Genomic DNA, 24,903 nt, shown 5'->3' with positions numbered 1-24,903 from the left:
GGCAATAACAATGATTTTTATTGCAGTTTGGCCACTGATATTTACTCTCAGGAAGCCCTGGCTGGAAGCAGCCCCTGGGAAGGCACTAGATGGCACCAGAGCCAGAGGATACAGGGGATCTGGCTGCTGTCTCTGCCTCCCCCAGAACGGGGAAAGTGCCCTCAAAGACAGGCAAAAGCGTGTGAAAAACCGATTTTTAATTTTTTTAATTTGTTTTTATTTTCCTAACCCTGCTGGACCCAGTCACCTTGGTCAGACCCTGCCCATGCAGCCAGCATTCATCCCAGGGCAGGGAAAAGGGCCCTGGGAAGAGCGAAAGAAATCAAATCATCTGGATGGAATACAGAAATTAAATTATCCAGCTGTGATTTTGAAGTAATTAACCACTAACGAGTCGTTTCTCCAGATATTAAGAGGGCCTGGCAACGTGGCCAGGGGTTGCTGACCTTGCCTTACTTTTGGTTATTGCAAACCAAGGACCTGATCTCATAAATAAAATAGTACAAGGTTCTTGATTAGTGGCAGAATTTGTGGGATTTTGCCGCAAAGTGTGTTTCCAGGAGAGGGCTTTCCTTTCCTCACAGTCCCTGCAGTGATCATGGTTGCATCCCAAAGCTGCTGCTGCAGGCAGCTGGAGGGATACTGGAATGGGGAGTACATCGGGGGGGTACCGAGGAAAACACACCAAAACCTCTGCTCCCCAAAAATACGGGCAAGATGGAGGACAAAGGATGAATTTGGAGTCATTCTGCTTGAAACAGGGTGGTGTCACACATCCTGAAGTCCATCCCTGCCCTCACCTCATGGAAGCACAGAGGGAATAATGAGTATTGTGAGCTTAAAACTCTGATTGAAAGGAAGAATTCAATCAGCCCTAATGTCCCACTTTGGACTCAATGTAGTGAATCTTTACCAGCTTCCATTTTGCAACAACCACCACAAGTCAGAAAATCCCCAGCTCTGTTTTGTCATCTGCCACACCCATACAAATGGGGAATGAAACTCCTCAAAGAAAAAGAATTAATTTTTGGCAAAATGTTAAGATACAGATGGGGCATCATAGACTCAATGAATTGCTTTAAAGGGCTTTGGAAAAGCCCTGTAAGATCATTGAGTCCCCAGCACAGCCAAGGCCACCACTGACCCATGTCCCCAGGGGCCATATCCAAGTGGCTTTTAAATCCCTCCAGGGATGGAGGCTCCAACACTGCCCTCTGGACAGCCTGTTCTGATGCCTGACCACCCTTTTTGTGAAAATCCTTTTCCCTAATATCCACCCTCTCCGCCCCTGGCCCAGCCTGAGGCTGCTCCCTCTCCTCCTGTTCCTTGGGAGCAGAGCCCGACCCCCCGGCTGTCCCCTCCTGTCAGGAGCTGTGCAGAGCCACAAGGTCCCCCCTGAGCCTCCTTTGCTCCAGGCTCAGCCCCTTCCCAGCTCCCTCAGCCTCTCCTGGGGCTCCAGCCCCTTCCCAGCTCCATTCCCTGCCCCGGGAACACTCGTCCCCTTTGCCACCATAAATTGTGCTCCCTCATGAAATGAGCTGGGAGGGCTCTGGGTGTGTGCTGGGGATTCCTTTGAATGCTGTGAGCTCCCAAAAATCCTCCTTCCAGAGACAAGGGGAAAAGCACTTCCTGGGCCACATATCTGAAATGGGCTAAGGCAAAACAATTGCAAACTGTTTTCTTTCTCTCCCTTTCTCTCTTCCCAAACGGCTGCTCTTTGGAGCTGAGGTTTTCACCCATCTTCTTATTTTATCTCTTATTTTATAAAACTGGAAAATTGAAATACTGAAATATTGCACTTTAATCAAATGCATAATGATTTCCTCCAGATTGCCTCTCTCTCTCTTTTTTTTTCTTTAGCTAAAGAAACAAAGTAAGAAGCAGAAGAGAAAAAATTCCAGGGAGACAGAAAATAAAGCAGCAAAATAACCCAAGATAAAATGTCAGTGTAAAAAAAATCTCAAATAAAGCCCTTCCAGTTTCTGAGTCCCCACTTGGGTTGGGTTGCTGCTGCTCCCAGGCATGGAGCAATGGTATTTGCGGTAGAGATTTCCCCTCCTTTTTTGCCCTTTTTCTATCCATGTTGCCTTAAGTGTTTTCACCACCATTTTTCCCTGGAGGTTCTCCAGTGTTGTTCCCCCAGTCCCAACAGGCTTTGTGCCTCCTCTCCCTGAGACTTGAGACCCTCGGAGCCCCAGCCCAAACCATTCTGGGATTCCATAAAAAGGCCTTAGGGCGGTGCAAGATGTCCCTCTGGAGCAAACCACGGGCTTCAAAACTGCTGGATAAAGCCCTTCTCTGGGGGCTGTTCCACTGTCCGGCCTGAGGCCAGCCAAAAAAATCCCCTGAGTGTGAGGAAAACTGACTCATCATTTTTTTTAGCCAGTTGAGACCATCCTGACTTCCCAAAGGGTTTCACCCAGCTTGGTTTTGCAGAGGTGGTGAAAAGTCCCATATCAGGCTGAAATTACAGAGGGCTTTGGGGTGGGCAGAGGGTGGGGGGCAGATCCAGCAGGTCTGGGAATTCTGGTCACCCCCAGACCTGCCCCAGGATGGTGCTGATGTGCCACGTGCAGCCCAGGGCTTCCCAGCTGCCCTGGATCACCTTTTAATTTCTGGACATCCGGCTAGATAAGGGGAGAATCCTTCCCCATGGTACCGAGGGGTGAGACATCCCCCTGCGCCTGCAGCATCCCCAAAACAGCCACCCACGGGGACATCTGTCACACAGACACCTGGAGGCCCAGGAGCATCCAGGAGGAGAGGAATTTCATGGCAGAGCACGGGGCGAAGGCGGGCAGATGCCCTAAACGGGGGGTGCTGGACCCCAAAAGCTGCTGTGGGGCTCGCCAGCGGGGCAGGAGGGAGCCACGGGCTAATTTTAACATCAACCTGTGCCTGCGGCATCTGCGGAGGATCGGGTGTCCCGGGAAGGGAGGGAATGTGTGTGCGGGTGCAAAGCAACAGCAGCGAGGGCTGAGCCCCGTGAAATGCCCGGGACAACTGCGGCGGGGCCGGGGGCCACCGGAGCAGCTGCCTGAGGCAACTGGGGCTGCTGGAAGGGCTGCAGCCGTCCCAGGGGACCACGGAGGGGATGCCGGCGTGTTTTATAAGCTCCTGGGACCCGTCCTACAGCCGCCAGGGTGGGGATGGGCCAGGGAGGCACGGTGGGCATCCCTCCCTGTCGGATCCACGCGTGGGTTGGGCTGCGTGGCACCCTGTGCGCTTTTTAGAGCTTAAAGAAGAAGTGTCCCTGTGTGACACAGCCAGCTCGGCATCACACCTCGGCGCTGGGGGTGATCTCTTGCTGCTGGCAGAGACGGGTGGGAAGGGGGTGTTTTCTATGCTGCCACACAAACGGGGCTCAGGAAGCGTTTCATTACGGCATAAGCATGGAAAATTAGATTAGATTGGATGTAAGGAAGGAGTTTCTTATGGTGAGGGTGGGGAGGCCCTGGCACAGGGTGCCCAGAGAAGCTGTGGCTGCTCCTGGAAGTGTCCAAGACCAGGTTGGACGGGGCTTGGAGGAACCTGGGGGAGTGGAAGGTGTCCTTCCTATTTAAAACCTTCATGGTTTTAAATAAGCTCTGATGTCCCTTCAATGTCCCTTAATTCCTCCTTTTGACAGGGGACACATGTGTGTGTCCCCTGACCATTCTGGGATTCTAGGGGGGAAAAAATGAAACAACAAATTTTGCTCTTTTCTTGGAAATATGAATGGTGTTGGGACATCATGTGCTGCCTGCCGGGGCTGGCTGAGCCCTGGGGTGGGCAATGCTCACAGCAGCACGGTGACAGAGGGGGACAAAGTCCAGCCTTTCCCTGCCAAGAACTCCCCATGAGCCAGCGCAGCCTCCTGAGAGCACTGAGGGGGTGAGGCAGGAGGGGAAATCCGAGCTGGGATGCAATGGGATGGGCACCGGGAGGCAGTGGGCACCTGGAACTTGTGCTGCTCCCGTTTGAGGGGTGCTCGGAGCAGCAGCTGTGTGAACGTGTCCAAAAGGGCCCTCTGGGGTGGAGGCCGCAGCTCTGGAGAAGGCTCCAGGGAGAGCTGCCAGCTCTCCCTGCGGATCAAGTTAATCCTCCCCAGGCATCTGCCCTGGGGCTGCGGGACGGGCAAGGAAGGGGTTACACAGATTCAGGTTACCGAGCTCACGTTTTTATTCAGATCAGGAGAAAAAAAAAAAACAAAAACAAAACAACCAAACCACCCTCCCCCCCCCCCCCTCCCCGCCACCAAACTGAACCCAACGACAGACCCGATGCCATAATCCGGGCGGACAAATCCATGGCACATCCGCGTCCGGGGGCTGCCGGGCGCTTAAACCTGCCAGATGCACGGGATGGATAAGGCTAAGCGGGGATTAAGGGGGCTCCCCACGGCGGGACGGTGGCCGCAGCAGGGGCGAAAGGAAAAAAAAAAAAACAACCAAAAAAACCCCCCCCCCAAAAAAAAAAACAAACAAAAAAAAACAAAACAAAAAAAAAAAAAAAAAAAAAAAAAGAAAAAACAGCCTGGGCAGGGTGGGAAAGCCATGGAAAAGTCGCTTCGCAGCGGGGTGAAATGATTCCCTGGATGCTGCGCTTTGCCAGAAATCCCTCCTGCGCAACGGGGGCTTTGACTCCATTAAATCAGTTTTAAATGGAGATGAGCGTCTGTTTGGGGTTTTTTTATGGGGGGGTGAATCGCCCTTCCTTAGGCTGGGGGTGCTCGTTGCAGCAGCAGGTGGGTGGCTCCGAGCTCCCAGGGGTTTCCAGGCGCTCTCCACGCCCCTCAGGGCTTGGCCGGAGCCATTTTAGGTCAGGGATGCCCCAACGGATAAATTCTGTCAGTAACTGGGGCGTCAACACAATAGGCCACTGTGTCACCCACGGGGAGGAGGGATGGGGACAGGGATGTGCATGGCGATGGGACTGGGGTGGGGACAGGGACAGGCCCTCGGTGGCCCTGGCTCTGGCCTGACGGGTGTTTCCCGAGTGCCACGGCGAGGGCTGTGGCAGGGAGCGCTCCTGTCGTGTGACCCACGCGTGAGTGGTGTGGGACAGCACGGGGCTGTGACAGCAGGAGCTGTGGGGGTGGCTGTGTGAGCGTGCGAGGGTGTGGTGGTGCCTGTGTCCACGCGTGAGGGTGTGTGTGTGCGCTGAGGGTGTGTGTGTGTGTGCTCTGAGGGTGAGTGTGTGCTCTGAGGGTGTGTGTGTGTGCTCTGAGGGTATGTGTGTGTACTCTGAGGGTATGTGTGTGCTCTGAGAGTATGTGTGTGCTCTGAGGGTGAGTGTGTGCTCTGAGGGTGTGTGTGTGCTCTGAGGGTGTGTGTGTGTGTCTGTGTGTGCTCTGAGGGTGTGTGTGTGCTCTGAGAGTGTCTGTGTGTGTGCTTTGAGGGTGTGTGTGTGTGCTCTGTGTCCTTGTGTGCTTTGAGGGTGAATGTGAGCTCTGAGGGTGTGTGTGTGCTCTGAGGGTGTGTGCTCTGTGTCAGTGTGTGCTCTGAGGGTGTGTGTGTGTGCTCTGAGAGTGTGTGTGTGTGCTCTGAGGGTGAGCGTGCTTTGAGGGTGTGTGTGTGCGCTCTGTGTCATTGTGTGCTTTGAGGGTGAGTGTGTGCTCTGAGAGTGTGTGTGTGCTCTGTGTGTTCTCTGTGTCTGTGTGTGCTCTGAGGGTGTCTGTGTGTGTGTCTGTGTGTGTGCTCTGAGGGTGTGTGCTCTGAGGGTGTGTGTGTGTCTGTGTGTGCTCTGAGGGTGTGTGTGTGTCTGTGTGTGCTCTGAGGGTGTGTGCTCTGAGGGGGTGTGTGTGTGTCTGTGTGTGCTCTGAGGGTGTGTGTGTGTGTGTCTGTGTGTGCTCTGAGGGTGAGTGTGTGCTCTGAGGGTCTGTGTGTGCTCTGTGTGTGCTCTGTGTCTGTGTGTGCTCTGAGGGTGTGTGTGTGTGTGTCTGTGTGTGCTCTGAGGGTGAGTGTGTGCTCTGAGGGTCTGTGTGTGCTCTGTGTGTGCTCTGTGTCTGTGTGTGCTCTGAGGGTGTGTCTGTGTCTGTGAGTGCTCTGAGGGTGTGTGTGTGTCTGTGTGTGCTCTGAGGGCGTGTGTGTGTCTGTGTGTGCTCTGAGGGTGTGTGTGTGTCTGTGAGTGCTCTGAGGGTGTGTGTGTGTCTGTGTGTGCTCTGAGGGCGTGTGTGTGTCTGTGTGTGCTCTGAGGGTGTGTGTGTGTCTGTGTGTGCTCTGAGGGCGTGTGTGTGTCTGTGTGTGCTCTGAGGGTGAGTGTGTGCTCTGTGTGTGCTCTGAGGGTGTGTGCTCTGTCTGTGTGTGCTCTGAGGGTCTGTGTGTGCTCTGTGTGTGCTCTGTGTCTGTGTGTGCTCTGAGGGTGTGTGTGTGTCTGTGTGTGCTCTGAGGGTGTGTCTGTGTCTGTGTGTGCTCTGAGGGTGTGTGTGGCGTGTGTCGGTGCGTGCACAGCGTGTGCAGGTGTCTGTGCTGCTGCAAGAGCCACAGGGATGCCGTCAGCGTGTGCGTGACTGCACGTGTGTGCACCTGTGCGCATGTGTGAGCCAGTGTGTGCGGCTGACAGAGGTGTGACTGTGCGGGAGCATGGAGGGGTGGATGGATGGAGGGATGAGTGGATGGATGGGTGGATGGGTGGATGGATGGATGGATGGATGGATGGATGGATGGATGGATGGATGGGTGGATGGATGGATGGATGGATGGATGGGTGGATGGATGGGTGGATGGATGGAGGGAGGGATGGATGGATAGAGGGATGGATGGATGGAGGGATGGATGGATGGGTGGATGGGTGGATGGGTGGATGGATGGATGGAATGGATGGAGGGATGGAGGAATGGATGGAGGAATGGATGGATGGATGGATGGATGGATGATGGATGGCTGGATGGATGGAAGGATGGTTGGATGGACAGACAGAAGGACAGATAGAGGGAAGAATGGATGGATGGATGGATGGATGGATGGATGGATGGATGGATGGATGGATGGAGGGATGGATGGATGGACAGAAGGATGTCTGGAAGGACAGACAGACAGATGGAAGGACGGCTGTGCAGATGGATGGACAGACAGATGGAAGGATGGGTGGATGGATGGACGGAAGGACGGCTGGACGGACAGACGGAAGGACGGACAGACGGAAGGACAGACAGATGGAGAGATGGAAGGACGGCTGGACGGACGGACGGACGGACAGACAGACGGAAGGGTGGGTGTCTGGGCGGACGGACAGACGGACAGACGGACGGATGGAAGCTCGGCCGGACCGACGGACCGGCGGGCGGGCGCGCGCGCACGCGCGGCCCCGCCGCCGCGCGCGCGCGCGGGCGGGCGCGCGAGCGAGCGGGAGCGCCTCCCTCGCGCGCGGGCCGCCCCGCCCTCGGCGCCCATTGGCCGCCGGCGGGCGGAGGGGCGTGTCCCGGCGGCGGCCCCCGCGCTGCCATTGGCCGCGCGCCCCTTTGTGTGCCGGCCGAGCGCGGCCGCCGCCAGTCGCCGGCGCGTCCGGGGGGCACAAAGGCCGCAGCATGGTCCTGGTGCACGTCGGATACCTGGTGCTGCCCGTCTTCGGCTCCGTGCGCAACAGAGGTACCGCTCCCGGCAACGCGGGTTCGCGTCCCGGGGTGGCCGCTAGCGGCGGCGAGGGGGGGCGGCGCGTCTCCCGGGTCCCCGGCGGTAGGAAGGGGGGGGCTGCCCCCTCAGCGTTCCCCCTCAGCGTGCCCACCTCACCCAGCCCGGCGGCATCCCCCCTCTCTGGGGCGCCTGCCGCCCCACACACGCCACGTTCTGGGACCCCCCTCCCGCCCGCACCTCCCGTCTCCGCTGCGGTAGATCTGTTCCCCCCTCCCCCCCCTTCCCCTCCCGTTCTTCTTTTATGGATTTTATTTTAGTTTTTAATTTACCCTCTCCCCCACCCCCACCCCTCACCGTAGCCACCAGGCCATCCCAGCGTAGCTGTAGCCGATAACAGCCATTTTTGTACCTCCATCCTGTGTAGTAGCTGAGTTACATTTGCACTGTAAATTCCTGTTAAGTGGATTCGTTTTGCTGTGGTCGTCGTCGCAGAGTCTCTTTGGGGTGCGGTGGGGGCAGACGCCCCCAAATTCCGGCCAAACCCACAATCACGGGGCGGCTGAGCTTGGAGGGGACCACGGTGGGGCCAGCTGGTCCCACCTCCCTGCTGAAAACCTTCCCAAAAAAAACCCCAAAAAAACCCCCATTAAATTTGGGGAGGGGAAGCGCAGCGATTGGCCGCGGTTCCGAAAATCGGGCTGGCGGAGAGTTGGGGAGCGGGGCGTGTGTGTCTGAGGTGCCGCTGGCCGGGGGTGCCGCATCCATCCCTGTCCCCGCGGTGACACCGCTGTCCCCGCGGGCATCGCCCCCGGCCCCGTCCCTCCCTGCAGCCACAAGTGTCCCGGCCCGCCGGCACACCCCCAACCCGCCCAGGGACCCCCCCCCAAAAAAAAAAAAAAAAACAACCAAAAACCCAAAACCAAACCGGGCTGCCGAAAGAGACGACTGGCAAAATGGTTTTCCATTAAACAGGGATAACATTTTTTTCTGCTGTGCTAAATTACTTCCTGTTCTTATTTTGTGGGTAATTTTTTCTGTACCGAATATCCTTTGGTTGTGTATCTCCACCTTTTTTCTTGTACTAAAACTAAAGCATGGTCTGTATTTTTTTTTACATTACCTAGTTTCTGATGTAAATCTCTCTGTAGAGACATACCCTGCTGAAATGTAATGTGCTGTAGCCTATACATCTGCTCAGTGTACGCTGCTTTTGTTCTGTTGCCCTTCCATAGCATGGTGGGCCTTGCCTTTTTGTATTGTGTGCATGATGACATTGTTACACACGATTCCACTAATACTAATATACGATCTCTCAATAAAGAAACTAGTTTTCCTATATTAACCTAGTGTGCTTTTTCTATTGCTGTTTTCCCATTTATTGTCGTATCCTGCTGTTTAGATTTTTTCCTTGCTTTCCCCTCATCGTGAGGTTTGAGTGAGTGGATTTTTTCTCCCTCGTAGAACAGATATGGGGGCTTTTAAATACATTTTCCCCCCCCCCACTTCCTATCCCATATCTACCCTCAGCATTAGTCTGTGTGTACATACTTCCCAGCGCACAGTCCATATTGCTGTTGTGCCGATGCAGAATTCTGGTTTTACCGCAGAACAGCCAAAAAAAAAAAAAGTGTACAAATCCAATCCCTCATTATTAATCAAATTAAAAAAAATTGATGAAGGGTCTGCTGCTTATTCATTCTAGTTACAACATTACACGTTCCTTACCAGACTGATCCCTCTGTATGGATGGGGGGGGGAATTGTTTATTTTTCTAAACTCCTGATTAACAAGAGGTAAACCAACCTGTATTTAAAAAAAAAAAAAATCCCCCTCTAATCTTTAAGCTGTATATTTTAAACATATACATCTCTGCGAGTGCCCTGCCCACCATCTGCCAGGCGAGAAGTTGCCGTGCCTCGGTCCCGCAGCGACTGGCACGCTATAAATATCTCCACTAGACCCCTGCAAGGCAGGGCTCGTAAAAACGTCCCAGCTGCTAATGTTGTAACTACATTTTTCCTGCTCCAAGCCTCCAGGCCCACCGTCTTCTGAATAAAAACTCGATTTGGTCAAAGAAAGAAAAAAAAAAAAAAAAAAGGGGGCAAACTGTGGGGTTGGGAGGAAAGTCATGGGGAGCCTTAGAATATTGGAAGCACGGAGGAATGGATGAACTGCGGTCAGCGAGCAGTTTTGCTGCGGCTGCAAAGCGATTATAATAATATTGGACACCTCTCCTTGTGCCCGCAGCAGACCTGCTCTCCCAGGTCTGCAAAATGGTCCTGTAAAACCTCGAGGAACTGAGGGAAGTCAGGGCTCCCAAAGCCAGGAGATGGGGCTGGGAGGGGAGGCGGGGGGAGCATCTTGTCTTTAATTACATTTCCACAGAAGCGGGGCGGGGGGGGCGAGACGCAGGATTGGTGATTGGTGTTTAATGAGAGGAAGACAAATTCAGCAGGTCGGTGGTTCCCACCCGCTAAAATTTCACGAGGAGCCGCTGGCAAACAAAACAAAAGCCAGTGGCTCCTGCAGCCCGCCCTGCCTTTACCCCAGCATCCCTCCCAGAGACGCATCATTTCGCAAGGCTGTGCCTTTCCACCTCTCTCCTAGCTCTATCCTGAGTTTGGTTGGTTTTCTCTATAAACATTTATGATTTCCTTCTCCATATTTCCTTTTCCGTGTACCTCGGTGACTGTTTGGCCATCCTGTCCCCCTCTGTATGAGCCCCGGTGGGGTGCCCCCCTGCTCCCCCCTGGATGTAGTGTATGCCGTGGCCCTTTGTTCTCGCTCCATCCTCGCCCCGGGCCAGCGCTGAGCTCCTCCGTGCCTGACACGTCCCCATACACATCCCGAGGAGGAAGGCTGTGCTTCTCGCTTGCATGAAGGGAGACATGCATGCCTGTTGGGGCTGATCATTTTCCAATGTGATTTTTTTTTTTAATATTTTCTCCCCTCTCTCCCGCCCTTTCCCTCCCCCCCTCTTTTTTTTTTTTTTTTTTTTGTTTTTTTTTTTTGTTTTGTTTCCTTTTTTTTTTTTATTAAATTCAACCCCCCTTTCCCCCCCGCCAACTCCACGCCATGTGAGACAATGAGATTCGGGTTATGGCGTGGGGAAAAAAAAAAAAAAATCCTCTTTCTCCTCTTCCCCCCACCTCAAACCCCAACACGGATAAACCCATCCCCTCCAGGGACACCTGCCGGCAGCTGCCCCTTTGTTGGGAGTGGGGATTCACTGCAGCGAGCGTAACATTCCCCCCCCAGGTCTCACTCTGCAAATTAGCCCTGCTTCAGAGCAGGGCTGCGTGGTCAATCCACTCCGAGGATGCCTTGGTAATCTAATAATGCAGAAAACTGCTGGGTTAATGGCAACTTTTAAAGCAATTTATCATCCGCATCATATTTTTGACCTGTCTTGTTAGAAACACATCCTTGCAAGAGGAAGCATCCCCCCCCCCTCCACCTCCCAGCCTTATTAGTCAGTAACCACCAGGCTTTCATAGCTCATAATCCATCAAACTCATCCACATTTTAATGACTTAATTCCTTTGACACTCTGGAAAAGCCATGTTTGAGTCCTGAAAAAGCCACCTGGTACAAAGAAAATGATTTTTTTTGTTTGTTTTTTGGGTTTTTTTTCTTTTTCTTTTTTTTTGGTTTTTGTTTTTGTTTTAGCATCGTGGGCTGAGGAAATCCAAGGTGGGTCACGTGCTGGTGGTGCTGCTGTGGGTGTGGAGGCACATGCAGTGATTTCTGTAAAGCCTAGACGTCTCTCCAGCACCAACCTGTGTCTCTGGTCTCCCTTAAATAACTCCTTTCAGTAACAGGGAGAAGGATAATCCCAAACACGGACAAAACGGGCTCTGAGGTTCATTTATGTAAGGGCCGTGTAAAGGTCTCACACCCACCCGTGTGCGTTTAATGACGGCAAAGGGGAGCTGGGCTGATGGGTCTCTCACATGGGCTTTGGGCTGGTGGCGCAGCTTCCATCCTTTTTAAGAGAAAGAGAAACAAGTAGTGGTCACGTTTTGGTCATGCTGGGAATTATCAGCAGAGCCTAAAGAGAGCTGATCTGGATTTACCTTGCTGAGCGCGGATCGGGCGCCGTGGAAGTGTGTTATTTAAGAACCGGTGAGTTGGTGCGCGAGGGAGGCAGCAGCAGAAGCTGTGAAGCCCGGGGGGTGGCCGAGGGGGTGTGTCTGCCACAAAACCCCGGAACTGCTCTGGTGCAGGGGCACGGAGTGCTGGGGACACGGTGGGGACACAGCCCAGCGCTGCTTGGGGCGCCCTGGGCAGAGTGTGGGTGTCCTCGCAGAGCCGCCCCAAGTCCTCCTCCATGACCTTTCTGGAAGGACTTTCCTGGAGTAAGTCTTGAGTTTCATTTTTGTTGTTGCTTCAAACCCTGCTCATCAGCTGGGCAGCTCCTTGTTAGCTGAAAGGGGGAGGATGGAGCGTGGCTAGGGCAGGCACTGCCCCAAAAGCTGTAGGAGAAATCCCGCCCAGGTACCTCAGGGAGCATGTGGGACATCCAAGACTGGCTCATGTGTCTGCCCTGACCAGAGGGACGATGGTGGCAACTGCTGGGGGTGCAGAGGTGGAAGGACAAGGGAATACAGCTCTTTTGGGGGTAGCAAGGGCATCCCCTCCTACCCCTTTACATGCTGGTTGAACTCCAAACCAAGACTGCGGCGCCTCATGTCTAAAGTGGAAGATTCTTATCTCCAGAAGTGTTCAAAAATGGACGGGCACTGCAGCAGGTCAGCAGAGGAAAGCCTTTCCCACCCTCAACCTGGGAGTGCTCGTTTTGTGTGGTTAGGGGAGGCTTTAAATTAATGAGTGAGAAATCCAAGGGGAGATTTGCAAAAGGTCTTCTCCTCTGTTAAATTGTCTTCAGTATCTGTAACCCCCAGGAAGAGAGTTGGTTTGGCAATCGGAAGAGGTGTGATGGCATTGCCAAATGCTGTGACTCTTGGGCATCTCATGGAATTTGGGTGTTCCTGCATAACCCTGCAGCTCCTGGAGCTGGGTGATAGCAGGAGGCTTTCATCTTAAGGGGTTTCACATAATGTAGAGCTTCAGGGTGCTGCTTATGGCAAACTTGGTCCTCAAAACTCACAAGTCTGCGCTCAGCAGGTGTTTCAGCTGATGTGGGAGTTTGGGAAGCAGAAGGGGAATGTGGGGCTGCAGTGGGGCCAGGGCAGGGACCTGTAGGGAGGCAATGAGAGGGAGGATAACACCCAGTGGGAAAAAATGGTAATCTTCTCCCCTTTTTGGTTGATTTTGGGTAGATGGAGTGGGTTGGTCTGCAGTTGGGGTTGGCAAAGTGGTTTCCCAAGCAACTCTGCACAGGACCCCATGGGAGATCCACAAGTTAAATCCTTGTGTGGTCTTGTCTTACTCCTAAACCTTCCTAGTGAGAAATCTCTATCTTTTGAGAAAGGTTAAATTCTACTCACCCCCAAAAAAAAAAAAAAAAAAAAAAAAAAAAAAGGTGCAATCACTCCTTAGCCTCTTGCAACAGGTCCTGGTGGTGGTAAGGACTGGGCTCCTGTGCTGGAGAGCTCAGCACCAGCCAGGATGGAGGGAAAGCAAACCCTTGTCTGCTCCATGCCTCCTCTCCACCTTTTCTTAACCCTTTCTGCTCCTCCTCTGCTCAGTTTTGCAGTCTCCCAGGACCTTTTCTCACACATTTTCCTGCCTGATGGTCCTTTGCATTTCCCAGCCCCAGCTGGATTGGGCTGGTTGGCCCATGCTGTCGTGGATCCCTCTTGGTAAGTGTCCTTAACCTCTGTTGTTTTCTCTCCCTCCCTTTAAAGGCTGCAAAATGTGCCTACAGGAAAGTTGTGTGTGTGGATTGTGGCTCTTTAACGAACAGAATCTCTTCACTGGCTTGAGGGGCTACACCCAGTGGGGTCAGCAGCAGAGAAGTGCTGGAAGCAGCAAAGGTGCAGGTTGTGGGGAGAAAGAGAGAGTAAGGGGCAGCCCTGTGGGCTGGGAGCCTGTGGAGTGAGGGCACGCCTGTAGGGAAATGTTTGGGTGAGGATTTTGGTGCTTGGGGGAAGGATCCAGGTGTCTGTGAGTCTCTCACCACATCCCTGTGGTCCCAGCTGCTCCCAGCGGCTGCCCTGTGTGGAGGTGACACCCCAAGGTGTGGGTGACACCCCGAGGTGTGGGTGACCCTCAGCTCAGTCAGAGCCATTGGCTGGTGCTGGATCTCCTCTTTTTCCTCCCTCTGGAAGGCTCGAGTGGTGCTGTGGAGCTGTTACTGTGCACCACCCCTCCATGTCCTTTCCCAAATGGTCCAAAGAGCAGGTGTGTCCCTAAACAAGGAGAGTACCAGGCATGGGCACCTTCTGGGACTTCTTTGAGCAGGACTGGTGGAACTGGACAGCCTCCCAAACCATATGTCCAGCTCTGGAGCTAAGAGTGGCTGTGGAAACATTCTCTTGTCCTTTTTTCCAGGCTGGAACGGGTCTCTAAAAGGCATTCAATAAAACCATCCCTGGGACATCTGTCTTGCTGCAGCTGCTCCCCACCCTGGGGTCCTCCAGTGAAGGAAGGGATTGGGAAACATCCCTGTAACAAATGTGCCCTCCCCAGCTGTGCTTCCTGTGTGTCTCTGGGATTACTCATTCTCCTGGTGGCATCCGACTCTTCTTTCAATCTTTCAATCTTGCTGCTAGATGGAGGCACTGATACTTCCCATAAGATCTTGGGATTTTTGGAGGCTGTGGGTGCATGAGGAGTCACCACTCGTGACCACTTGCCCAACCAGCTAGCCAGTTTTGATACTGTCTCTGCTGAAAATGGGGCGTCTAAAAGGAAGCTTTCTTCTCTCTCTTTTTTTTTTTTGTTTTATAATATCAGAGGAGGTGCCTGTGTTTGCCTGCATGCCTTGGGGCAATGCAGGACGTTTGTCTGGTCCGTTCAGGGCTGGCCATCACCAGCTAGTACTTGAGTAGTCTCTCCTGGGGGCCCCAAACCTCAGTGAGGAGCAGCTGGAGTCTGAAAGGAGCTGTGGGTTCATGCTGAAGCTGCCTGGACATGGGGCTGGATTTCCCATCTGGCAAGGCCTGAACTTGTTTGTACGTGCATAAACCCAAGAAACCCCAAACTCCTCAGCTTTTAAAGGAGTTGCTTGGCATCTATACCAGGGTGAATAAGATGAGAATCTAGTCTGAGAGGTGTGTTTTTATCTTAAAAGAGAACGGGGAAAAAAATAAAGTTGGCAGCAAACTGGCCGCAGAGTGAAGATATTTTGTTTGCAGGAGGGTTTGGTGGCGAAGCTATCTTTGCAAAGACTGTTGGGGTGCTCTAATCCCTGCCTTGGCATTTGCAGTTAAACTTAAGCAGGAGCTTTTTAAATCTCAGTCAGTGTCTGAAGGTAATGGGCGTGGTGATGCTTCAGGAGAAGTGTCCATCAAGCCTGGCAGCTTCCACAACCTCCAGGCGGAAAATACCACTCGTTTGTCTGTCAGGATGGGAGCTGTAAATCTCATGCAGATTACCACGCTTCTTGTTGTGGTTTGCTAAATCCACATTTCTCTCCCTTGTAGCCTGGCCTTTAATATTAATATCTTTAATTTCATTTATAAATTCACTTATCAGCTTTCATTAGTCATCCCGTTAATGATCCCAGGCAAGAAATTTGTCATTTGACGTCAGAAGGCAGATTAAGGGACTTCTGAAGCCTTGGGAAACGGCTTCATGCTGCACCAGAATTATAGTGGTTGGCATACGAGGCTAATACTAGGTGTAATTTGCATCTGCTGCTCAGGGGATGAGTGATTATTTTATATATTTAGCAGAAAACAAGAGAATTTCTTAACCATGTATGGTGCTACGTTTCCTGCAAACTCTGCAGTATTATGAATCACTGGGCTATAAACATCTTGTTTGCTGGTTTCGTGTTAGCATGGGGGGGATCCTGACGGCTCCCCTCCTCCTTGGAGGGGTTTTCCTAATTGAAATTAAGAGATTCCCTCTGCGCTAGGAGCTGGAAGGGACAGGGAGCGGATTAAGTTTTGCTGTGCCAAAACTTTGGTCGCTGAGCTGCCCTGATGGTGGGTGAGGGTGTTTGGGAGGGCTTGGAGATGGGTGCCTAAGGCATGAAAATGCAGGGAAGAGCCCTCACAATATTTGCTCAAAACGTCCAGAAAAGAGCAGGGTTGGAGTGAAAACAGATGAGATGTTACAGCTCCAGGCACTGGTCCATTCAGGTCCGTCAGGATGAGGCTTTACAGATGCTGGGAGCAAGCAGCGTGTTGGGAGAGACCTTATCTCGACCAGCTGTTATTTGTGATATCCCACAAATCTCCTGGGGCTGAGATAAGGAATGAGGAGGCTTCCTGTGCGGAGATAGCGGGCTTGGGGTAGTTACAAAGTTGTTTCTTTTCTTATAATGAGCACCTCATTGGATGTAACCCTATTAAAAAGGCCCCCTTTCCTGCTGGCCACATGCAAAGCCCGTTGGCAGCCCCAAATTCTCTCCTGCTCCTCTGTGCAGAGCCTCCTTTTGAGATCAAAGGGCTACAGGCAGATCTCCATGAGCCTGAACGGAGAAAATGTTATCCACTATGCACTAAAAACATTTGGGGAGCTGGTTTTGCCCTCCTTGGTCTGAGTGGGAAAACTCCTGTGGAAACTGCAGTGGGATGACCCTGACTGGACACCCAGTGCCCACCCGTGGCTCCATCATTCCCCTCCTCAGGAGGGCACGGGGGAGAAAATGAAATGGAAAAGAAGTTGTTGAGATAAAGTCAATTTTAAAAAAAGCGAAGGAAAACAGAAGAGTTACACTCTATTTCCCATCACCAGGTTATGTCTGGCTACTTCCTGGGAAGTAGGGATTCAATATTTGTAGCAGATGGTCTCTGGGAGCCAGCCAGGGTGTGACACAGCCCCAGGGCAGTGTCATGTCCTGTCCCCTGTGCTGGCACTGCTGAGGCACCTCCAGTGCTGGGGACAGCTCTGGGCCCCCAGGACAAGAGAGACACTGAGGGGCTGGAGCGTGTCCAGGGCAGGGAACGGAGCTGGGAAGGGGCTGGAGCCCCAGGAGAGGCTGAGGGAGCTGGGAAGGGGCTCAGCCTGGAGCAAAGGAGGCTCAGGGGGGACCTTGTGGCTCTGCACAGCTCCTGACAGGAGGGGACAGCGGGGGGGGATGGACTCTGCTCCCAGGGAACAGGGACAGGAGGAGAGGGAACGGCCTCAGGCTGGGCCAGGGGTGGTTTAGGTTGGATATTAGGGAATTTTCTTAATGGAAAGGGTCATTAACCTTAAGAACTGTCCAGGGCAGTGGTGGAGTCCTGCTTCCTGCAGGGGTTTTAAAGCCTTGTGGATGTGGCACTTGGGCACATGGGTCAGTGGTGGCCTTGGCAGTGCTGGGGACTGTTTGGATATGATCTTAGAGGTCTTTTCAGTCTAAATAACTTGCTGATTCTCTACGTTCCTGAGTTTATCAAAGCAGCAGCAAAACCCATCTCTGTCCTTAATCTGCTGCTCAGCTCTGCCTGACTCCCTCCCGCAGTATATTGACCAGCGGTGGCCACTCTTTTGCCTCCAAGGTTTTTCCTTCAAACTGTGAGCTGAAAATTAGAGTGTGGCATGGGTATTAGGCCCCAAGGCAAGGAGTGTCCTGTCCCCATAGCACCAGGGGAGTGCATGGTGAGCAGTGGGTGGTGGGCCAGCAGTTCAGCTGGTGGCAGTTCCATTGAACTGAGCTGCCCGGGACTAGAAAACAAGAGTATCTGGTTTTGATGATGATGATGATTTTCCAGTTCACTGGCTGAAAATTTATTTTCCCGGGTTTATATTGTCCTTGAGATTTTCAACAAAAATGAGAGGGTGGGGAGAGACCTTTAAATGGTTCATTTGAAGAGAGAGGAAATAGGCCACAACCCCAGAAGTGAAATGCTATCTTATGACAAAAAGTGAAACAGTATCAACTGGATGGAGGGAATGAAACCATAATGATTTTTAAGTTGGGTTTTTCATACATAAATATTAGACTTTGACATAATTTTAATGGGTTAAAAGTGGGTTAGGTGTTTTGGGAAGCATGTAATGGTCAGGAATAGACTGCTTGTGTGTTCTTGTACTGTGAAACCATCAAATTTATCTAGTCAACAGAAAGTTCTTTAATAATGCCTGATATGACCCTTGGAAAGGTGTGGGAGGTCACAAAATGAGGAAGGTCATGTCAGCCCCTGCCCCTCCCTCCTCCTCATCTCCATTGGCATCAAGGATCAGTTTCCACGCTGGGGAAGGGCCAGAGGTCATTTCCACAATGACAATGAGAGTGGAAATCTTGCCCAGGATGTGTCACCACTGCTCTGCTCCTCACTGGTCTCACCCAGCTTGGTCACTGCTGCTCTGCTCTGGGCTGGGGCAGCCTCACCTCGAGTGCTGAGGGCACTTTTGGGTGCCACAATATAAAAAAAAGTCATTAAACTGTTAGAGAGCATCCAAAGAAAGCCACAGGGATGGTGATGGGCCTTGAGGGGAGGCTGTGTGAGGAGCAGCTGAGGGCACTGAGTCTGTTCAGCTGGAGAAGAGGAGACAGGGGAGACCTCATTGTGGTCTTCAACATCCTCGTGAGGGGGAGAGGAAGGCCAGGTACTGATATTTCCTCTCTGGTGACAGTGACAGGACCCAGAGAGTGGCTGGAGCTGTGTCAGGACAGAGTCCTGGATATCAGGGAAAGGTTTTTCCCTCAGAGGGTGCTGGGCACTGCCCAGGCTCCCCAGGGAAACGGAATATTCCCAAGGCTGCCAGAGCTCCAGGAGCCATTGGACAATGCTCTCAGGGATGCACAGCGTGGGGTTGTTGGGGTGTTTGTGCAGGGGCATGGACACCATGAGTTCCCATCCCACTCAGGATACTCTGTGATTCTCTTCCATCCTTCAGATGCAATCAGCACCTTCTCCATGGCCTTGTCTGCTGTGGGCAGGGAAAGCTGTCTGGCACGTGTGATTACAAACTTGCCAGTGGAAATCCTGGGTGCTGTGCCACGGGAGACCACAGAGGCACCTTGGAGGTCAGGATGTGTCGTCTTGCCCTGGGTCACTTGCAGGGAGAGTGCTGCACTGCCAGGTCCAGATGGGTGCGGTGGTATCCAGGTGTTCCTTCTGGATGGTGCAGGGGTGTCCTGGGAAAGGAAAATATTGCCAGGAGGTAGTTACGGGATTAGAGAAATAGGATGTGTGTCAGGGGGAAGGAAGGCATGCTCCCTTGGACAGAAAGCAGCTCCTCCTGAGAGGGTTTGGGGTGCTGTTGGGGAAGACAGGTATGTTTGCTTGGTGTTCTCTCTGTTCTTCCTGCAACAAGTGATTTTAGCCTCTTTAGCAAAATCGAGGGCCAAACCTCAATATCTGGGAAGCTCACGGCTGTTTTAGGGGTATGTTGCAGTGGTTCATTGTGGTTTAACCCCATTCAGCCCCTCACAGCCCCTCACTCAATCCCCCACCTGCGGGATCAGGGAGAGAATCAGAATGGTAAGAGCTGGAAAACTTCTGAGTGGATTGAGATAAAGGCAGTTTAATAGGCACAGCAAAAAAAATGTGCACATGAGGAAAGCAAAACCAAGGAATTAATTCAGTGCTTCCCACTGTCAGGCAGGTGTTCGGCCATCTCCAGAGAGCAGGGCTTCCTCCCACATTACAGTGGCTTGGGAATACAAGCACCATCACTCCAAACATCCCTCCCTTCCTCCTTCTTCCCTTCCCTTAATATTATCTTCGCCACTGTGGCCACACAAAAAGCAGCAAAGGCCTTGGCTCTGTGCAAGCCCTGCTCAGCAATAACAAAAACATCTCTGTGATATCAACCCTGTGTTCAGCACAAACCCAAAATATAGCGCTGTACCAGCTACTGTGTAGGAAATTAACTCTACCCCAGCTCAAACCAGCACACTCAAGCATCATGCAGACCTTGTGGGACCCCTGTCCTTGTCCTGGGATTCCTTATCCACAGCCCAGCATCTCTCACTGGATCTTTTCCTATTAGAAACTGAGCCATGAGGGAGGTCTTTTCCCCCTGTGCTGCCCTTGGCACTGTCAGACTCAGGCTTATCCTCTGTCCCTCTGCAGACTCGACTTCTGCTGCCCTTCAGCAAATGTCTTCTGAGCCTGGTTGTGTCCTGGATGAGTAGTCTGAGAATCAAGGAGTCATCTGAGCTGGAAGGGACCCACAAATCAAATGGGATCATCAAATCCACACCCTGGCCATGCACAGACACCCTCAACAATCCCACCCTGTGCATCCCTGGCAGCGCTGTCCAAAGGCTCCTGGAGCTCTGGCAGCCTCGGGGCCGTGCCCATTCCCTGGGGAGCCTGGGCAGCACCAGCACCCTCTGGGGGTGCTTTCCCTGATATCCAACCTATCCCTCCTCCTAGCCAGCACCACTCTTGGCATTACCTTCACTAGACTTCTCCACCTTTACCTGTCTCATTTCCTACCATGTGTTACAATACCTGCCGTGCTTTCCCTTGTGCATGCAGGGGGTTTTTTGGACTTGCTCCTTCCTTGCATTCCTCCTCCAAGCACCAACATCTCCCTCGTGGCTGGTGCTGGCTCTGGGACCCAAACCTGCTGAAAACACTTGAGATGCTTTAGCACTGGCCTGGTGTTGGTGTAGGGGAGGGTAAGGCTGCTCTCGGTGTGTCCAGAGCTCCCTGAGAGCTCCGTGTGGGATAAAGGGATGAGGAGGCTGAAGAACAAGCCCAGTCCTCTGGCTGCTGCCCTGGGGGATGCGTGTGATGGATGGTGTAATAAGTGGTGTTGGGAACACGGGGCTGGGCAGATCTCTCTCATAACTAGCTTTAAAGAGCAGCCACGTTCGTTATTTGGCCAGGAGAAAGGACCATCGTGGTGTGGTGCCAAGTGGGCCCTTGGTACACATCCCTCTTCCAGTTTCACTTCCAGAAAACACTGCTTTTGGTGGGGGTGGTGGTTTTGATGGATGCTGTGCACAAAGTCCCTGTGCTAAAGGGCTGCTGCTCTTTCACAGAACAGGGATCACTGGTGCCTCTCCTCTCCCCCACCTCCTCTTTTTCTGCCATGGCACAACTGCTCACAGCTTTCTGGCCCCATGATGGGCATGGGGAAGCAGCAAGGGCCCCTTCCCAATGCCCTGCAATTTAAATGGGAAACAGGGATGGACATGCTCTGCAGAAACCTGACTGGCTGGCAGCATTCCCTGCAGGTGGAGGTGACATCCAGGCCAGCAGGAGGGGCAGAGAGGTGCCAGGGCCTGGCAGCAGGGTGGTGCAGGGCAGGAGAGATGCACCAGGGCACCCAACAACAACCCCTGCTTGGAGCTGCCACCACTGCAGAGGCCCTGGGGAGTCCTCTTTGAATGCAGCCTGTTGGAGGTAAGTTAAATGGAGCAGGTGGGTGTGCAGAGTGGGCACCCTGCCCCCTGAGCCAAAGTGCTCCTCTCCAGTCCATGAATAGTCCCAGATCCTGCTTGCTATTGGGGTTGTTCACCCCCAAAAGAGAACGAGCCCTTTTCTAGTGATGCCATGATGTGCACACTTTGCATCACGCCAGGGAGCTGGAGCTTTGGGAAAGCCAAAAAATATAATGAGACTTTGAGATTGAAAGAAAAAAAAAAGGAAAGAAGGAAAGAAGGAAAGAAGGAAAGAAAGAAGGAAGGAAAGAAAGAAAGAAAGAAAGAAAGAAAGAAAGAAAGAAAGAAAGAAAGAAAGAAAGAAAGAAAGAAAGAAAGAAAGAAAGAAAGAAAGAAAGAAAGAAAGAAAGAAAGAGAAAGAAAGAAAGAAAGAAAGAAAGAAAGAAAGAAAGAAAGAAAGAAAGAAAGAAAGAAAGAAAGAAAAGAGATGAAAGCACAGAGCACAACAGCATGGTGGAAATGCTAATTGTTTCCCAAGGTTCAGGCACCAAAAACCCAATGAAAAGTGATTTGTTGCTATCAACACCCGTGGTGAGTGATCTGCTCCCCACATCTGAGTTTGGGGTTGGGTGGAGTGCAGCCCATCAGCTGTAGGAGTTGCTTTTTCTGTCTGTCAGGGCATACCACCTGCCTGGGGGAGAAAGGTATCTCTCTCTGCGAGGAACAGGGCTTAAAATTCCTGGGAAGTTTTCATCTGTGGGAGAGATTTTAGCTGAGCTCTGTTGTGGAAGTGCTGGGTGATAGGGGAGGAGGGAGGGTAACACACAGAGAGAGGCTGAGGAAGTTCTCAGGGCAGCAGGTGATGGACCAGAAGGTCAAGGAAAAAACAGCAACACACGGAGAAATCCCACACTGGTCTGGGGCTGCTTGATGAGGCAGCTTGGTGATGGTCAGGAGAACTGTGGGTCTCCACCTGCAGGCTGGGGTGGAGGAGGTTGTCGGCTGGTTCCTGCAATATTGAGAGGAAAGGAGACCTTGGTGCAGCCTGCTGAGCTGCTCTGCAGGGCTGGGCACCTTTCTGAATGAGCCACCCCTTGTCTTTGAGAAAATGGGTCATTCAGGAGCATGTCTGAGCTCAGGGGTCCCAAAGGAAGTTTGCCCTCCACACAGCTTTTGTTGTTGCTGTAAAAAGTAGGGGTAATCTCACTGCAAAATCATAGAATCATAGAATCCTTAAAGTTGGGGAAAATCCTCCAGGATCACGGAGTCCAACAATTTCCCCAGCACTGCCAAGGCCATCACTGACCCATGTCCCCAAGTGCCACATCCACAGGGCTTTCAAAACCTTCCAGGGATGGGGACTCCACCACCGTCCTGGGCAGTCCATTCTAAAGTCTGACCTGAAAATTTCTCCTTTCAGTGAAGAAATATTTTCTTAATATCCAATTTAAGCCTCCCCTGTCACAACCTGAGGCCGTTTGCTCCCATCCTGAATGTACAAAAATGTCAGGAATTAGGATTTTGCCCACCAACATCCTGGGAGAGGGTATTCAGGGCTTGGGGACAGCCAGCAGACACCTCTTCAGGGCTTGATGTTTGCTGACCTGCCAAATGTTGGGCAGTTTCTGAAGCAGCCCAGAGCTCCTAACTGGGAGCTCAGATTGATTTGCTTGGTCAAAATGCTTCTTCTGAATGGAGAAGAAGGGTTAGATGCTTTGTAGTCCATTGCTCTCAAAAGCACCAGAAAGATTTTAGAAATTCAGTGTGTGGCTCATCTGATGTTCTAGAGGTGCCAGCCTTTAACATCACTGGGAAGTTCAGATCCCAAATTTAATTCCTTTTTGTATATAACTGGGAGTTTTGAGGTGTCAACAGGTTTTGTGTCTTGAACAGATGTTACTTTTTTTCCCCTCAGAGCTGGGTTTAATCTGAAATACTGCTTTGTAATTGTTGCTTCTCTCTCCTCTACTTGATATCTGCCAGAACCCCCATCCAGTGGAGATTACATGGGTTAGTGTTATTTGTGCTCTATTATTTCCACCCAGGCAGAAGGCCTCTCCTGGGTTCAGCAGTTAGCACTGGGGGGGAAAAAAACTCTTGTAATCTTTTTCTGCTCTCTCTAAAGGTCCAGTTACATTGTGAACTGACAGTATAAGTGGAAAATCTAGGATTATTTTCATTACGGTTTTTGATCTGTCCCAGCTGTCCCATAAGGAGTTGAGTAGGAAGAACATTTTCAAGAGGAAATTTTTTTATGCTGGGAGGGTGGGCAGGCTCTGGCACAGGGTGCCCAGAGCAGCTGTGGCTGCCCCTGGATCCCTGGCAGTGTCCCAGGCCAGGCTGGACAGGGTTTGGGACACACTGGGACAGTGGAAGGTGTCCCTGCCCATGGTAGGAGGTGGAGCTGGAAGAGCTTTAAATGTCCCTTCCAAACCAAACCCTTTTGGGATTCTATGACCAAAACCACCATGGGTATGGTCCAAGGCCAAATATCTGTGCCCAGCACCTGGAGCAGAGCCCAGTTCTTCCCAAAGTGCTGGATGTGCTCCTGGTTATCCAAACATCCTCGTGTGGGTTCAGGTGGGTGTGGGCACAGCATGCCGGCCCCCGGCTCTGCAGATCCCCATCAAAATCTCTGGGAATGGAGATTCCTAGGGCTGAGCAAGAGCTTTGGATCTCCCACCTTCCTTTCTCCACCTGCACAATGCACCAGTGACTGTCTCGCAGGCCACCGGGTGTAAAATTCAGGGAACAGGGAAAATGCAGGTGATTCTGCTCCTTTGTATGAGAAATTCATGGGTAAATGCAAATGTGGGTGAGAAAAGCAGATTTCTGTTTCATACCCTCCTTTCTGTGGTCACTCTTGAGGAAACGTGTTTCAGGAGATGTCTGGAGGATTGTATTTAGCCATAAAAACTTGATCAGATGTCTCTGCTTTCTTCAGGAAACAGATTTGGAAATGAAACAGAAAGCTGACAAAGCTGAGACTTTTTTGAATGAAAAATGAAAACCTCAATTCTTTCTTAATGTCAAAGACACAAATAAATATTACTTTTTAAATAATATCTTTAACATTATTTGGTTAAAATGTTAAAATCCAAGGGGACGCCCTTTCCCAAGGTCAGTCACTACAGCAGTGGGAAGAGAGACTCACACCCCTTCTCCTCTAATGAAATCTGCTTAAAAGTACTGATCTGGGGGAAAACCCATCTGCTGGCACTACCTGTACAACTTCCTTATCTGGCTGCTCTGATCAATAGGTTTTCTTTCCCTGACAGAGCTTGACACAATTTTCGAGTCCAACAGTGACTTTTTTTTCCAATGCCAGGGCTGTGGGGATTTGTGGCCACTTCTTCATAGCAGGGGATTTGTTGAGGTGAATCAGATCTGGAGTCACTGAGAGGGAATTAATGTGAAATGCCTTGATGCTGGTTTTGCAGTGGCTTTAATAGGCATAACTGCACTATTAAACTGATCGGCCTGTGCTTAGCTGTTATTTGTATTTGAGGGGAATAAATGTTTTTCTTTAGGAAGGGTGAATTCTACAGAGCAAAAGAGCTTTTACAAACCTCCCAAATGCCTCAGCAATAACAATGGGACAACTCACAGCCTGGAACCCAGACTCCTTGTGCCGTGGTAGTGCCTCAAAGTCCTGTTTCACCCTCTTCCCTGAGTTCCTTCTCCTCACCCCAAGAGAATTTTCAAGCTATCTCTGAAACAATGGTGCTGCTCACACACCTTTCACTCTCCCAGGCTGCTCCAGGCCCCATCCAACCTGGCCTTGGACATTTCCAGGGATGGGTTAGCCACAGCTGCTCTGCCCACCCTGTGCCAGGGCCTCAGCCCCCTCTGAGATGTGGATCTAGAGGAATTTGCAGCCTGGACCACTCTGGTATAGACATGAGCTGTCTGCACCCTTGGGTTGGAGTTCATTGTGCTAAAGGATGTAGGAAAAATCATTTTCTGATAATTGTGTAGGTCTCCTTTGCCCGAGGGTGACAGCAGCTA

General features: G+C 51.8%; 1 protein-coding gene across 2 annotated transcripts in view; it reads left to right on the top strand.

The window, feature by feature from the left end:
• Positions 1–7,443: 7,443 nt before the first annotated feature.
• The window catches only part of RNF165 (ring finger protein 165), a 55,284-nt gene continuing 37,824 nt past the window's right edge, over positions 7,444–24,903 (top strand). For both annotated transcript variants that reach the window (XM_038125155.1, XM_038125154.1), the window contains exon 1: positions 7,444–7,568. In XM_038125155.1, coding sequence (XP_037981083.1) covers positions 7,508–7,568 — 61 coding nt within the window. In that variant the 5' untranslated portion in view covers positions 7,444–7,507. The remainder of the gene's footprint in view (positions 7,569–24,903) is intronic.

This window comes from Motacilla alba, chromosome Z (genome assembly GCF_015832195.1).
Source record: "Motacilla alba alba isolate MOTALB_02 chromosome Z, Motacilla_alba_V1.0_pri, whole genome shotgun sequence".
NCBI classification, from domain to species: Eukaryota; Metazoa; Chordata; class Aves; order Passeriformes; family Motacillidae; genus Motacilla; species Motacilla alba.
This window is presented reverse-complemented; position numbering and strand designations above follow the sequence as displayed.